This window comes from Chiloscyllium punctatum, chromosome 3 (genome assembly GCF_047496795.1).
Source record: "Chiloscyllium punctatum isolate Juve2018m chromosome 3, sChiPun1.3, whole genome shotgun sequence".
In the NCBI taxonomy this organism is placed as follows: Eukaryota; Metazoa; Chordata; class Chondrichthyes; order Orectolobiformes; family Hemiscylliidae; genus Chiloscyllium; species Chiloscyllium punctatum.
This window is the reverse complement of record NC_092741.1, coordinates 6166958-6181612: the sequence shown is the minus strand read 5'-3', so window position 1 is coordinate 6181612 and position 14655 is coordinate 6166958. Positions and strand designations below refer to the sequence as shown.

General features: G+C 58.7%; 1 protein-coding gene across 1 annotated transcript in view; it reads right to left on the bottom strand.

The window, feature by feature from the left end:
- Positions 1 to 225: 225 nt before the first annotated feature.
- cmtr1 (cap methyltransferase 1) overlaps positions 226 to 14655 on the bottom strand; it is a 59369-nt gene continuing 44939 nt past the window's right edge. Inside the window, exon 10 of the mRNA XM_072548763.1 lies at positions 226 to 358. Coding sequence (XP_072404864.1) covers positions 226 to 358 — 133 coding nt within the window. The remainder of the gene's footprint in view (positions 359 to 14655) is intronic.

The following is a 14655-nucleotide window of genomic DNA, read 5'->3' as shown; positions in this document are numbered from 1 at the left end:
TCAGTGTGATCACTATCCAGGGATCAGGGGGGGGGGACAGAGGGAGGGAGGGGGTCAGTGTGATCACTATCCAGGGATCGGGGGGGGGGGGACAGAGGGAGGGGGGGGGGGGGGTCAGTGTGATCACTATCCAGGGATCGGGGGGGGGGGGACAGAGGGAGGGGGGGGGGGGTCAGTGTGATCACTATCCAGGGATCGGGGGGGACAGAGGGAGGGGGGGGGGGGTCAGAGGGAGGGGCACCTACCATTGACAGTTTTGATGATGTGGAGACCGGTGGGCAGGAAATGACGGTCGTCCCGGCCAGTGTAGGAGAGACGCGGCATTCCACTGGAGCCCTTCGTGATCTTCATTTCCAACCTGCACACAACAAGGAGCTCCAGTCATCACAGCAGCAGGCCGAGACCCCCACCCCCAACCCCAACCCCCACCGACTCTCCCTGGGGGACAGTCCCACACACACAAACACACACACACACTGACTCTCCCTGGGGGACAGTCCCACACACACACACTGACTCTCACTGGGGGGGGACAGTCCCACACTCACACTGACTCTCACTGGGGGGACAGTCCCACACACACACACTGACTCTCACTGGGGGGACAGTCCCACACACACACTGACTCTCACTGGGGGGACAGTCCCACACACACACACTGACTCTCACTGGGGGGACAGTCCCACACACACACACTGACTCTCCCTGGGGGGACAGTCCCACACACACACACACTGACTCTCACTGGGGGGACAGTCCCACACACACACACACTGACTCTCCCTGGGGGGGGACAGTCCCACACACACACACTGACTCTCACTGGGGGGACAGTCCCACACACACACACTGACTCTCACTGGGGGGGGACAGTCCCACACACACACACACACACTGACTCTCACTGGGGGGACAGTCCCACACACACACACACACACTGACTCTCACTGGGGGACAGTCCCACACACACACACTGACTCTCACTGGGGGACAGTCCCACACACACACACTGACTCTCACTGGGGGGACAGTCCCACACACACACACTGACTCTCACTGGGGGGACAGTCCCACACACACAAACACACACACACACTGACTCTCACTGGGGGACAGTCCCACACACACACACTGACTCTCCCTGGGGGACAGTCCCACACACACACTGACTCTCACTGGGGGACAGTCCCACACACACACACACACTGACTCTCACTGGGGGACAGTCCCACACACACACTGACTCTCACTGGGGGACAGTCCCACACACACACACACACTGACTCTCACTGGGGACAGTCCCACACACACACTGACTCTCACTGGGGGACAGTCCAACACACACACTGACTCTCACTGGGGGACAGTCCCACACACACACACTGACTCTCACTGGGGGACAGTCCCACACACACACACTGACTCTCCCTGGGGGGACAGTCCCACACACACACTGACTCTCACTGGGGGACAGTCACACACACACACTGACTCTCACTGGGGGACAGTCCACACACACACACTGACTCTCACTGGGGGACATCCCACACACACACACTGACTCTCACTGGGGGGACAGTCCCACACACACACACACACTGACTCTCACTGGGGGGGGACAGTCCAACACAAACACACTGACTCTCACTGGGGGGACAGTCCCACATACACACTGACTCTCACTGGGGGGACAGTTCCACACACACACTGACTCTCACTGGGGGACAGTCCCACACACACACACTGACCCTCACTGGGGGACAGTCGCACACACACACACACTGACTCTCACTGGGGGACAGTCCCACACACACACTCTGACTCTCCCTGGGGGACAGTCCCACACACACACACTGACTCTCACTGGGGGACAGTCCCACACACACACTGACTCTCACTGAGGGACAGTCCCACACACACACACTGACTCTCACTGGGGGGGGACAGTCCCACACTCTCACTGACTCTCACTGGGGGACAGTCCCACACACACACACTGACTCTCACTGGGGGGACAGTCCAACACACACACACTGACTCTCACTGGGGGGACAGTCCCACACACACACACACACACTGACTCTCACTGGGGGGGGGACAGTCCCACACACACACACTGACTCTCACTGAGGGACAGTCCCACACACACACACACTGACTCTCACTGGGGGGACAGTCCCACACACACACTGATTCTCACTGGGGGACAGTCCCACACACACACACTGACTCTCACTGGGGGGACAGTCCCACACACACACACTGACTCTCACTGGGGGGACAGTCCCACACACACACACTGACTCTCACTGGGGGACAGTCCCACACACACACTGATTCTCACTGAAGGGACGGTCCTACACACACACACACTGACTCTCACTGGGGGGGGACAGTCCCACACACACACTGACTCTCCCTGGGGGACAGTCCCCCACACACACACTGACTCTCACTGGGGGACAGTCCCACACACACACACTGACTCTCACTGGGGGACAGTCACACACACACACTGACTCTCACTGGGGGGACAGTCCCACACACACACACACAGTGACTCTCACTGGGGGGACAGTCCCACACACACACACACTGACTCTCACTGGGGGACAGTCCCACACACACACACACACTGACTCTCACTGGGGGGACCGTCCCACACACACACTGACTCTCACTGGGGGACAGTCCCACACACACACACTGACTCTCACTGGGGGGACAGTCCCACACACACACACTGACTCTCACTGGGGGGACAGTCCCACACACACACACTGACTCTCACTGGGGGGACAGTCCTACACACACACACACTCACACACTGACTCTCACTGGGGGGGGACAGTCCCACACACACACTGACTCTCACTGGGGGACTGTCCCACACACACACACTGACTCTCCCTGGGGGACAGTCCCACACACACACACACTGACTCTCACTGGGGGGGGGGACAGTCCCACACACACACTGACTCACCCTGGCGGACAGGCCCACACACACACACACTGACTCTCCCTGGGGGACAGTCCCACACACACACTGATTCTCACTGAAGGGACGGTCCTACACACACAAACTGACTCTCACTGGGGGGACAGTCGCACACACACACACACACACTGACTCTCACTGGGGGGGGGGACAGTCCCACACACACACACTGACTCTCACTGAGGGACAGTCACACACACACATACACACTGACTCTCACTGGGGGGACAGTCCCACACACACACTGACTCTCCCTGGGGGACAGTCCCACACACACACACTGACTCTCACTGGGGGGACAGTCCCACACACACTGACTCTCCCTGGGGGACAGACCAACACACACACTGACTCTCACTGGGGGACAGTCCCACACACACACACTGACTCTCACTGGGGGACAGTCACACACACACACTGACTCTCACTGGGGGACAGTCCCACACACACACTGATTCTCACTGAAGGGACGGTCCTACACACACAAACTGACTCTCACTGGGGGGACAGTCCCACACACACTGACTCTCCCTGGGGGACAGACCAACACACACACTGACTCTCACTGGGGGACAGTCCCACACACACACACACACTGACTCTCACTGGGGGGACAGTCCCACACACACACACAGTGACTCTCACTGGGGGACAGTCCAACACACACACACTGACTCTCCCTGGGCGACAGTATCACACACACACACTGACTCTCACTGGGGGACAGTCCCACACACACACACACTGACTCTCACTGGGGGGACAGTCCCACACACACACACACTGACTCTCACTGGGGGGGGACAGTCCCACACACAAACTGACTCTCACTGGGGGGACACTCCCACACACACACACTGACTCTCACTGGGGGACAGGCCAACACACACACACTGACTCTCCCTGGGCGACAGTATCACACACACACACTGACTCTCACTGGGGGACAGTCCCACACACACACACTGACTCTCACTGGGGGACAGTCACACACACACACACACACACTGACTCTCACTGGGGGACAGTCACACACATACACACACTGACACTCACTGGGGGACAGTCCCACACACACACACTGACTCTCCCTGGGGGGACAGTCCCACACACACACTGACTCTCCCTGGGGGGACAGTCCCACACACACACTGACTCTCACTGGGGGGACAGTCCCACACACACACACTGACTCTCACTGGGGGACAGTCCCACACACACTCACTGACTCACTGGGGGGACAGTCCCACACACACACACTGACTCTCCCTGGGGGGACAGTCCCACACACACACACACTGACTCTCACTGGGGGGACAGTCCCACACACACACACACACTGACTCTCACTGGGGGACAGTCCCACACACACACACACTGACTCTCACTGGGGGGGGACAGTCCCACACACACACTGACTCACCCTGGCGGACAGTCCCACACACACACACTGACTCTCACTGGGGGACAGTCCCACACACACACACACACTGACTCTCACTGGGGGGGGACAGTCCCACACACACACTGACTCACCCTGGCGGACAGTCCCACACACACACACACACTGACTCTCACTGGGGGACAGTCCCACACACACACTGATTCTCACTGAAGGGACGGTCCTACACACACAAACTGACTCTCACTGGGGGGACAGTCCCACACACACTGACTCTCCCTGGGGGACAGACCAACACACACACTGACTCTCACTGGGGGACAGTCCCACACACACACACTGACTCTCACTGGGGGGACAGTCCCACACACACACACAGTGACTCTCACTGGGGGACAGTCCAACACACACACACTGACTCTCCCTGGGCGACAGTATCACACACACACACTGACTCTCACTGGGGGACAGTCCCACACACACACAGATTCTCACTGAAGGGACAGTCCGACACACACACACTGACTCTCACTGGGGGGACAGTCCCACACACACACACACTGACTCTCACTGGGGGGGGACAGTCCCACACACAAACTGACTCTCACTGGGGGGACACTCCCACACACACACACTGACTCTCACTGGGGGACAGACCCACACACACACTAACTCTCACTGGGGGACAGTCACACACACACACACACACTGACTCTCACTGGGGGACAGTCACACACATACACACACTGACACTCACTGGGGGACAGTCCCACACACACACACTGACTCTCCCTGGGGGGACAGTCCCACACACACACTGACTCTCCCTGGGGGGACAGTCCCACACACACACTGACTCTCCCTGGGGGGACAGTCCCACACACACACACTGACTCTCCCTGGGGGGACAGTCCCACACACACACACACTGACTCTCCCTGGGGGGACAGTCCCACACACACACACACTGACTCTCACTGGGGGACAGTCCCACACACACACACACACTGACTCTCACTGGGGGGGGACAGTCCCACACACACACTGACTCACCCTGGCGGACAGTCCCACACACACACACTGACTCTCACTGGGGGACAGTCCCCCCCACACACACACTGACTCTCACTGGGGGGACAGTCCCACACAGACACTGACTCTCACTGGGGGGACAGTCCCACACACACACACTGACTCTCACTGGGGGACAGTCCCACACACACACACTGACTCTCACTGGGGGGACAGTCCCACACACACACACACTGACTCTCACTGGGGCACAGTCCCACACACACTGACTCTCACTGGGGGACAGTCACACACACACACTGACTCTCACTGGGGGGACAGTCCCCCACACACACACACACTGACTCTCACTGGGGCACAGTCCCACACACACACACACTGACTCTCACTGGGGGACAGTCCCACACACACACACTGACTCTCACTGGGGGGACAATCCCACGCACACACACTGACTCTCACTGGGGGACAGTCCCACACACACACACTGACTCTCACTGGGGGACAGTCCCACACACACACAGACTCTCACTGGTGGGACAGTCCCACACACACACACACACACACACTGACTCTCACTGGGGGACAGTCCCACACACACACACTGACTCTCACTGGGGGGGGACAGTCCCACACTCACACACACACACACACTGACTCTCACTGGGGGACAGTCCCACACACACTGACTCTCCCTGGGGGGGACAGTCCCACACACACACTGACTCTCATTGGGGGACAGTCCCACACACACACACTGACTCTCACTGGGGGGACAGTCCCACACACACACACTGACTCTCACTGGGGGACAGTCCCACACACACACTGATTATCACTGGGGGGACGGTCCCACACACACACACACTGACTCTCACTGGGGGGACAGTGCCACACACACACACAGACTCTCACTGAGGGACACTCCCACACACACACACACTGACTCTCCCTGGGGGACTGTCCCACACACACACTGATTCTCACTGAAGGGACGGTTCTACACACACAAACTGACTCTCACTGGGGGGACAGTCCCACACACACTGACTCTCACTGGGGGGGGACAGTCCCACACACACACACTGACTCTCACTGGGGGACAGACCCACACACACACACTGACTCTCACTGGGGGGACAGTCCCACATACACACTGACTCTCACTGGGGGGACAGTTCCACACACACACTGACTCTCACTGGGGGACAGTCCCACACACACACACTGACTCTCACTGGGGGACAGTCCCACACACACACACTGACTCTCACTGAGGGACAGTCCCACACACACACACACTGACTCTCACTGGGGGGACAGTCCCACATACACACTGATTCTCACTGGGGGACAGTCCCACACACACACACTGACTCTCACTGGGGGGGACAGTCCCACACACACACTGACTCTCACTGGGGGACAGTCCCACACACACACACACTGACTCTCACTGGGGGACAGTCCCACACACACACACTGACTCTCCCTGGGGGACAGTCCCACACACACACACTGACTCTCACTGGGGGACAGTCCCACACACACACACTGACTCTCACTGGGGGGGACAGTCCCACACACACACACTGACTCTCCCTGGGGGACAGTCCCACACACACACACTGACTCTCACTGGGGGACAGTCCCACACACACACTGACTCTCCCTGGGGGACAGTCCCACACACACACTGACTCTCACTGGGGGACAGTCCCACACACACACTGACTCTCACTGGGGGACAGTCCCACACACACACACACACACTGACTCTCACTGGGGGGACAGTCCCACACACACACTGACTCTCACTGGGGGACAGTCCCACACACTCACACACTGACTCTCACTGGGGGGGGACAGTCCCACACACACACTGACTCTCACTGGGGGACTGTCCCACACACACACACTGACTCTCACTGGGGGGGGGACAGTCCCACACACACACTGACTCACCCTGGCGGACAGTCCCACACACACACACACTGACTCTCCCTGGGGGACAGTCCCACACACACACTGATTCTCACTGAAGGGACGGTCCTACACACACAAACTGACTCTCACTGGGGGGACAGTCGCACACACACACACACACACTGACTCTCACTGGGGGGGGGGGGGGGGACAGTCCCACACACACACACTGACTCTCACTGAGGGTCACACACACACACACACACTGACTCTCACTGGGGGGACAGTCCCACACACACACTGACTCTCCCTGGGGGACAGTCCCACACACACACACTGACTCTCACTGGGGGACAGTATCACGCACAGACTCTCACTGGGGGGACAGACCCACACACACACACTGACTCTCACTGGGGGACAGTCCCACACACACACACTGACTCTCCCTGGGCGACAGTATCACACACACACACTGACTCTCACTGGGGGACAGTCCCACACACACACAGATTCTCACTGAAGTGACGGTCCGACACACACAAACTGACTCTCACTGGGGGGACAGTCCCACACACACACACACTGACTCTCACTGGGGGGGGACAGTCCCACACACAAACTGACTCTCACTGGGGGACAGTCCCACACACACACAGATTCTCACTGAAGGGACGGTCCGACACACACAAACTGACTCTCACAGGGGGGACAGTCCCACACACACACACACACTGACTCTCACTGGGAGGGGACAGTCCCACACACAAACTGACTCTCACTGGGGGGACACTCCCACACACACACACTGACTCTCACTGGGGGACAGACCCACACACACACTAACTCTCACTGGGGGACAGTCCCTCACACACACACTGACTCTCACTGGGGGACAGTCACACACACACACACACACACTGACTCTCACTGGGGGACAGTCACACACATACACACACTGACACTCACTGGGGGACAGTCCCACACACACACACTGACTCTCCCTGGGGGGACAGTCCCACACACACACTGACTCTCCCTGGGGGGACAGTCCCACACACACACTGACTCTCACTGGGGGGACAGTCCCACACACACACACTGACTCTCACTGGGGGACAGTCCCACACACACTCACTGACTCACTGGGGGGACAGGCCCACACACACACACTGACTCTCCCTGGGGGGACAGTCCCACACACACACACACTGACTCTCACTGGGGGACAGTCCCACACACACACACACTGACTCTCACTGGGGGACAGTCCCACACACACACACACTGACTCTCACTGGGGGGGGACAGTCCCACACACACACTGACTCACCCTGGCGGACAGTCCCACACACACACTGATTCTCACTGAAGGGACGGTCCTACACACACAAACTGACTCTCACTGGGGGGACAGTCCCACACACACTGACTCTCCCTGGGGGACAGACCAACACACACACTGACTCTCACTGGGGGACAGTCCCACACACACACACTGACTCTCACTGGGGGGACAGTCCCACACACACACACAGTGACTCTCACTGGGGGACAGTCCAACACACACACACTGACTCTCCCTGGGCGACAGTATCACACACACACACTGACTCTCACTGGGGGACAGTCCCACACACACACAGATTCTCACTGAAGGGACGGTCCGACACACACACACTGACTCTCACTGGGGGGACAGTCCCACACACACACACACTGACTCTCACTGGGGGGGGACAGTCCCACACACAAACTGACTCTCACTGGGGGAACACTCCCACACACACACACTGACTCTCACTGGGGGACAGACCCACACACACACACACACTGACTCTCACTGGGGGGGGACAGTCCCACACACACACTGACTCACCCTGGCGGACAGTCCCACACACACACACACACTGACTCTCACTGGGGGACAGTCCCCCCCACACACACACTGACTCTCACTGGGGGGACAGTCCCACACAGACACTGACTCTCACTGGGGGGACAGTCCCACACACACACACTGACTCTCACTGGGGGACAGTCCCACACACACACACTGACTCTCACTGGGGGGACAGTCCCACACACACACACACTGACTCTCACTGGGGCACAGTCCCACACACACTGACTCTCACTGGGGGACAGTCACACACACACACCGACTCTCACTGGGGGGACAGTCCCACACACACACACACTGACTCTCACTGGGGAACAGTCCCACACACACACACACTGACTCTCACTGGGGGACAGTCCCACACACACACACTGACTCTCACTGGGGGGACAATCCCACGCACACACACTGACTCTCACTGGGGGACAGTCCCACACACACACACTGACTCTCACTGGGGGACAGTCCCACACACACACACTGACTCTCACTGGGGGGGGACAGTCCCACACTCACACACACACACACTGACTCTCACTGGGGGACAGTCCCACACACACTGACTCTCCCTGGGGGGGACAGTCCCACACACACACTGACTCTCATTGGGGGACAGTCCCACACACACACACTGACTCTCACTGGGGGGACAGTCCCACACACACACACTGACTCTCACTGGGGGACAGTCCCACACACACACTGATTCTCACTGGGGGGACGGTCCCACACACACACACACTGACTCTCACTGGGGGGACAGTGCCACACACACACACAGACTCTCACTGAGGGACACTCCCACACACACACACACTGACTCTCCCTGGGGGACTGTCCCACACACACACTGATTCTCACTGAAGAGACGGTTCTACACACACAAACTGACTCTCACTGGGGGGACAGTCCCACACACACACACACACACTGACTCTCACTGGGGGGGGACAGTCCCACATACACACTGACTCTCACTGGGGGGACAGTTCCACACACACACTGACTCTCACTGGGGGACAGTCCCACACACACACACACACTGACTCTCACTGGGGGGACAGTCCCACACACACACGGACTCTCACTGAGGGACAGTCCCACACACACACACTGACTCTCACTGGTGGGGGACAGTCCCACACTCTCACTGACTCTCACTGGGGGACAGTCCCACACACACACACTGACTCTCCCTGGGGGGACAGTCCAACACACACACACTGACTCTCACTGGGGGGACAGTCCCACACACACACACACACACACACTGACTCTCACTGGGGGGGGACAGTCCCACAAACACACACTGACTCTCACTGAGGGACAGTCCCACACACACACACACTGACTCTCACTGGGGGGACAGTCCCACACACACACTGATTCTCACTGGGGGACAGTCCCACACACACACACTGACTCTCACTGGGGGGGACAGTCCCACACACACACTGACTCTCACTGGGGGACAGTCCAACACACACACACTGACTCTCACTGGGGGACAGTCACACACACACACTGACTCTCACTGGGGGGACAGTCCCACACACACACACTGACTCTTCCTGGGGGACAGTCCCACACACACACACTGACTCTCACTGGGGGACAGTCCCACACACACACACTGACTCTCACTGGGGGGGACAGTCCCACACACACACACTGACTCTCACTGGGGGGGACAGTCCCACACACACACACTGACTCTCCCTGGGGGACAGTCCCACACACACACACTGACTCTCACTGGGGGACAGTCCCACACACACACTGACTCTCCCTGGGGGACAGTCCCACACACACACTGACTCTCACTGGGGGACAGTCCCACACACACACACACACACTGACTCTCACTGGGGGGACAGTCCCACACACACACTGACTCTCACTGGGGGACAGTCCCACACACTCACACACTGACTCTCACTGGGGGGGGACAGTCCCACACACACACTGACTCTCACTGGGGGACTGTCCCACACACACACACTGACTCTCACTGGGGGGGGGAACAGTCCCACACACACACTGACTCACCCTGGCGGACAGTCCCACACACACACACACTGACTCTCCCTGGGGGACAGTCCCACACACACACTGATTCTCACTGAAGGGACGGTCCTACACACACAAACTGACTCTCACTGGGGGGACAGTCGCACACACACACACACACACACTGACTCTCACTGGGGGGGGGGGGGGACAGTCCCACACACACACACTGACTCTCACTGAGGGACAGTCACACACACACACAGACTGACTCTCACTGGGGGGACAGTCCCACACACACACTGACTCTCCCTGGGGGACAGTCCCACACACACACTGATTCTCACTGAAGGGACGGTCCTACACACACAAACTGACTCTCACTGGGGGGACAGTCCCACACACACTGACTGTCCCTGGGGGACAGACCAACACACACACTGACTCTCACTGGGGACAGTCCCACACACACACTGACTCTCACTGGGGGACAGTCCCACACACACACACTGACTCTCACTGGGGGACAGTATCACGCACAGACTCTCACTGGGGGGACAGACCCACACACACACACTGACTCTCACTGGGGGACAGTCCCACACACACACAGATTCTCACTGAAGTGACGGTCCGACACACACAAACTGACTCTCACTGGGGGGACAGTCCCACACACACACACACTGACTCTCACTGGGGGGGGGACAGTCCCACACACAAACTGACTTTCACTGGGGGGACAGTCCCACACACACACACACTGACTCTCACTGGGGGACAGTCCCACACACACACACTGACTCTCACTGGGGGACAGTCCCACACACACACACACTGACTCTCACTGGGGGGGGACAGTCCCACACACACACTGACTCACCCTGGCGGACAGTCCCACACACACACACACACTGACTCTCACTGGGGGGACAGTCCCACACACACACTGACTCTCACTGGGGGACAGTCCCACACACACACACTGACTCTCCCTGGGGGACAGTCCCACACACACACACACTGACTCTCACTGGGGGGGGACAGTCCCACACACACACTGACTCACCCTGGCGGACAGTCCCACAAACACACACTGACTCTCACTGGGGGACAGTCCCACATACACACAGACTCTCACTGGGGGGACAGTCCCACACACACACACACTGACTCTCACTGGGGGGACAGTCCCACACCCACACACACACTGACTCTCACTGGGGGACAGTCCCACACACACTGACTCTCCCTGGGGGGGACAGTCACACACACACACACACACACACACACACACTGACTCTCATTGGGGGACAGTCCCACACACACACTGACTCTCACTGGGGGACAGTCACACACACACACACACACACACACACACACTGACTCTCATTGGGGGACAGTCACACACACACACTGACTCTCACTGGGGGGACAGTCCCACACACACACACTGACTCTCCATGGGGGACAGTCCCACACACACACACACACACTGACTCTCACTGGGGGGACAGTCCCACACACACACTGACTCTCACTGGGGGGACAGTCCCACACACACACACACACACTGACTCTCACTGGGGGGACAGTCCCACACACACACACTGACTCTCCCTGGGGGACAGTCCCACACACACACACACACACACACTAGGGGACAGTCCCACACACACACTGACTCTCACTGGGGGGGACAGTCCCACACACACACACACTGACTCTCACTGGGGGGACAGTCCCACACACACACACAGACTCTCACTGGGGGACAGTCCCACATACACACTGACTCTCACTGGGGGGACAGTTCCACACACACACTGACTCTCACTGGGGGACAGTCCCACACACACACACTGACTCTCCCTGGGGGACAGTCCCACACACACACACACTGACTCTCACTGGGGGGGGACAGTCCCACACACACACTGACTCACCCTGGCGGACAGTCCCACACACACACACACTGACTCTCCCTGGGGGACAGTCCCACACACACACTGATTCTCACTGAAGGGACGGTCCTACACACACAAACTGACTCTCACTGGGGGGACAGTCGCACACACACACACACACACTGACTCTCACTGGGGGGGGGGGGGAGGACAGTCCAACACACACACACTGACTCTCACTGAGGGACAGTCACACACACACACACACAGACTCTCACTGGGGGGACAGTCCCACACACACTGACTCTCCCTGGGGGACAGACCAACACACACACTGACTCTCACTGGGGGACAGTCCCACACACACACACTGACTCTCACTGGGGGACAGTCACACACAAACACTGACTCTCACTGGGGGGACAGTCCCACACACACACACACACACACTGACTCTCACTGGGGTACAGTATCACACACACACAGATTCTCACTGAAGGGACGGTCCGACACACACAAACTGACTCTCACTGGGGGGACAGTCCCACACACACACACTGACTCTCCCTGGGGGACAGTCCCACACACACACACACTGACTCTCACTGGGGGGACAGTCCCACACACACACACACTGACTCTCCCTGGGGGACAGTCCCACACACACACTGACTCCCACTGGGGGACAGTCCCACACACACACACACTGACTCTTACTGGGGGGACAGTCCCACACACACACACTGACTCTCACTGGGGGGACAGTCCCACACACACACACTGACTCTCCCTGGGGGGGACAGTCCCACACACACACACTGACTCCCACTGGGGGACAGTCCCACACACACACACACTGACTCTCACTGGGGGGACAGTCCCACACACACACACTGACTCTCACTGGGGGGACAGTCCCACACACACACACTGACTCTCACTGGGGGGACAGTCCCACACACACTGACTCTCACTGGGGGGGGGGACAGTCCCACATACACACACACTGACTCTCACTGGGGGGACAGTCCCACACACACACACACTGACTCTCACTGGGGGACAGTCCCACACACACACACACTGACTCTCCCTGGGGGACAGTCCCACACACACACACTGACTCTCCCTGGGGGGACAGTCCCACACACACACTGATTCTCACTGAAGGGACGGTCCCACACACACACACACACTGACTCTCACTGGGGGACAGTCCCACACACACTGACTCTCACTGGGGGACAGTCCCACACACACTGACTCTCACTGGGGAACAGTCCCACACACACACACTGATTCTCACTGAAGGGACGGTCCCACACACACACACACACTGACTCTCACTGGGGGGACAGTCCCACACACACACACACTGACTCTCCCTGGGGGGACAGTCCCACACACACACACACTGACTCTCCCTGGGGGGACAGTCCCACACACACACACACTGACTCTCCCTGGGGGGACA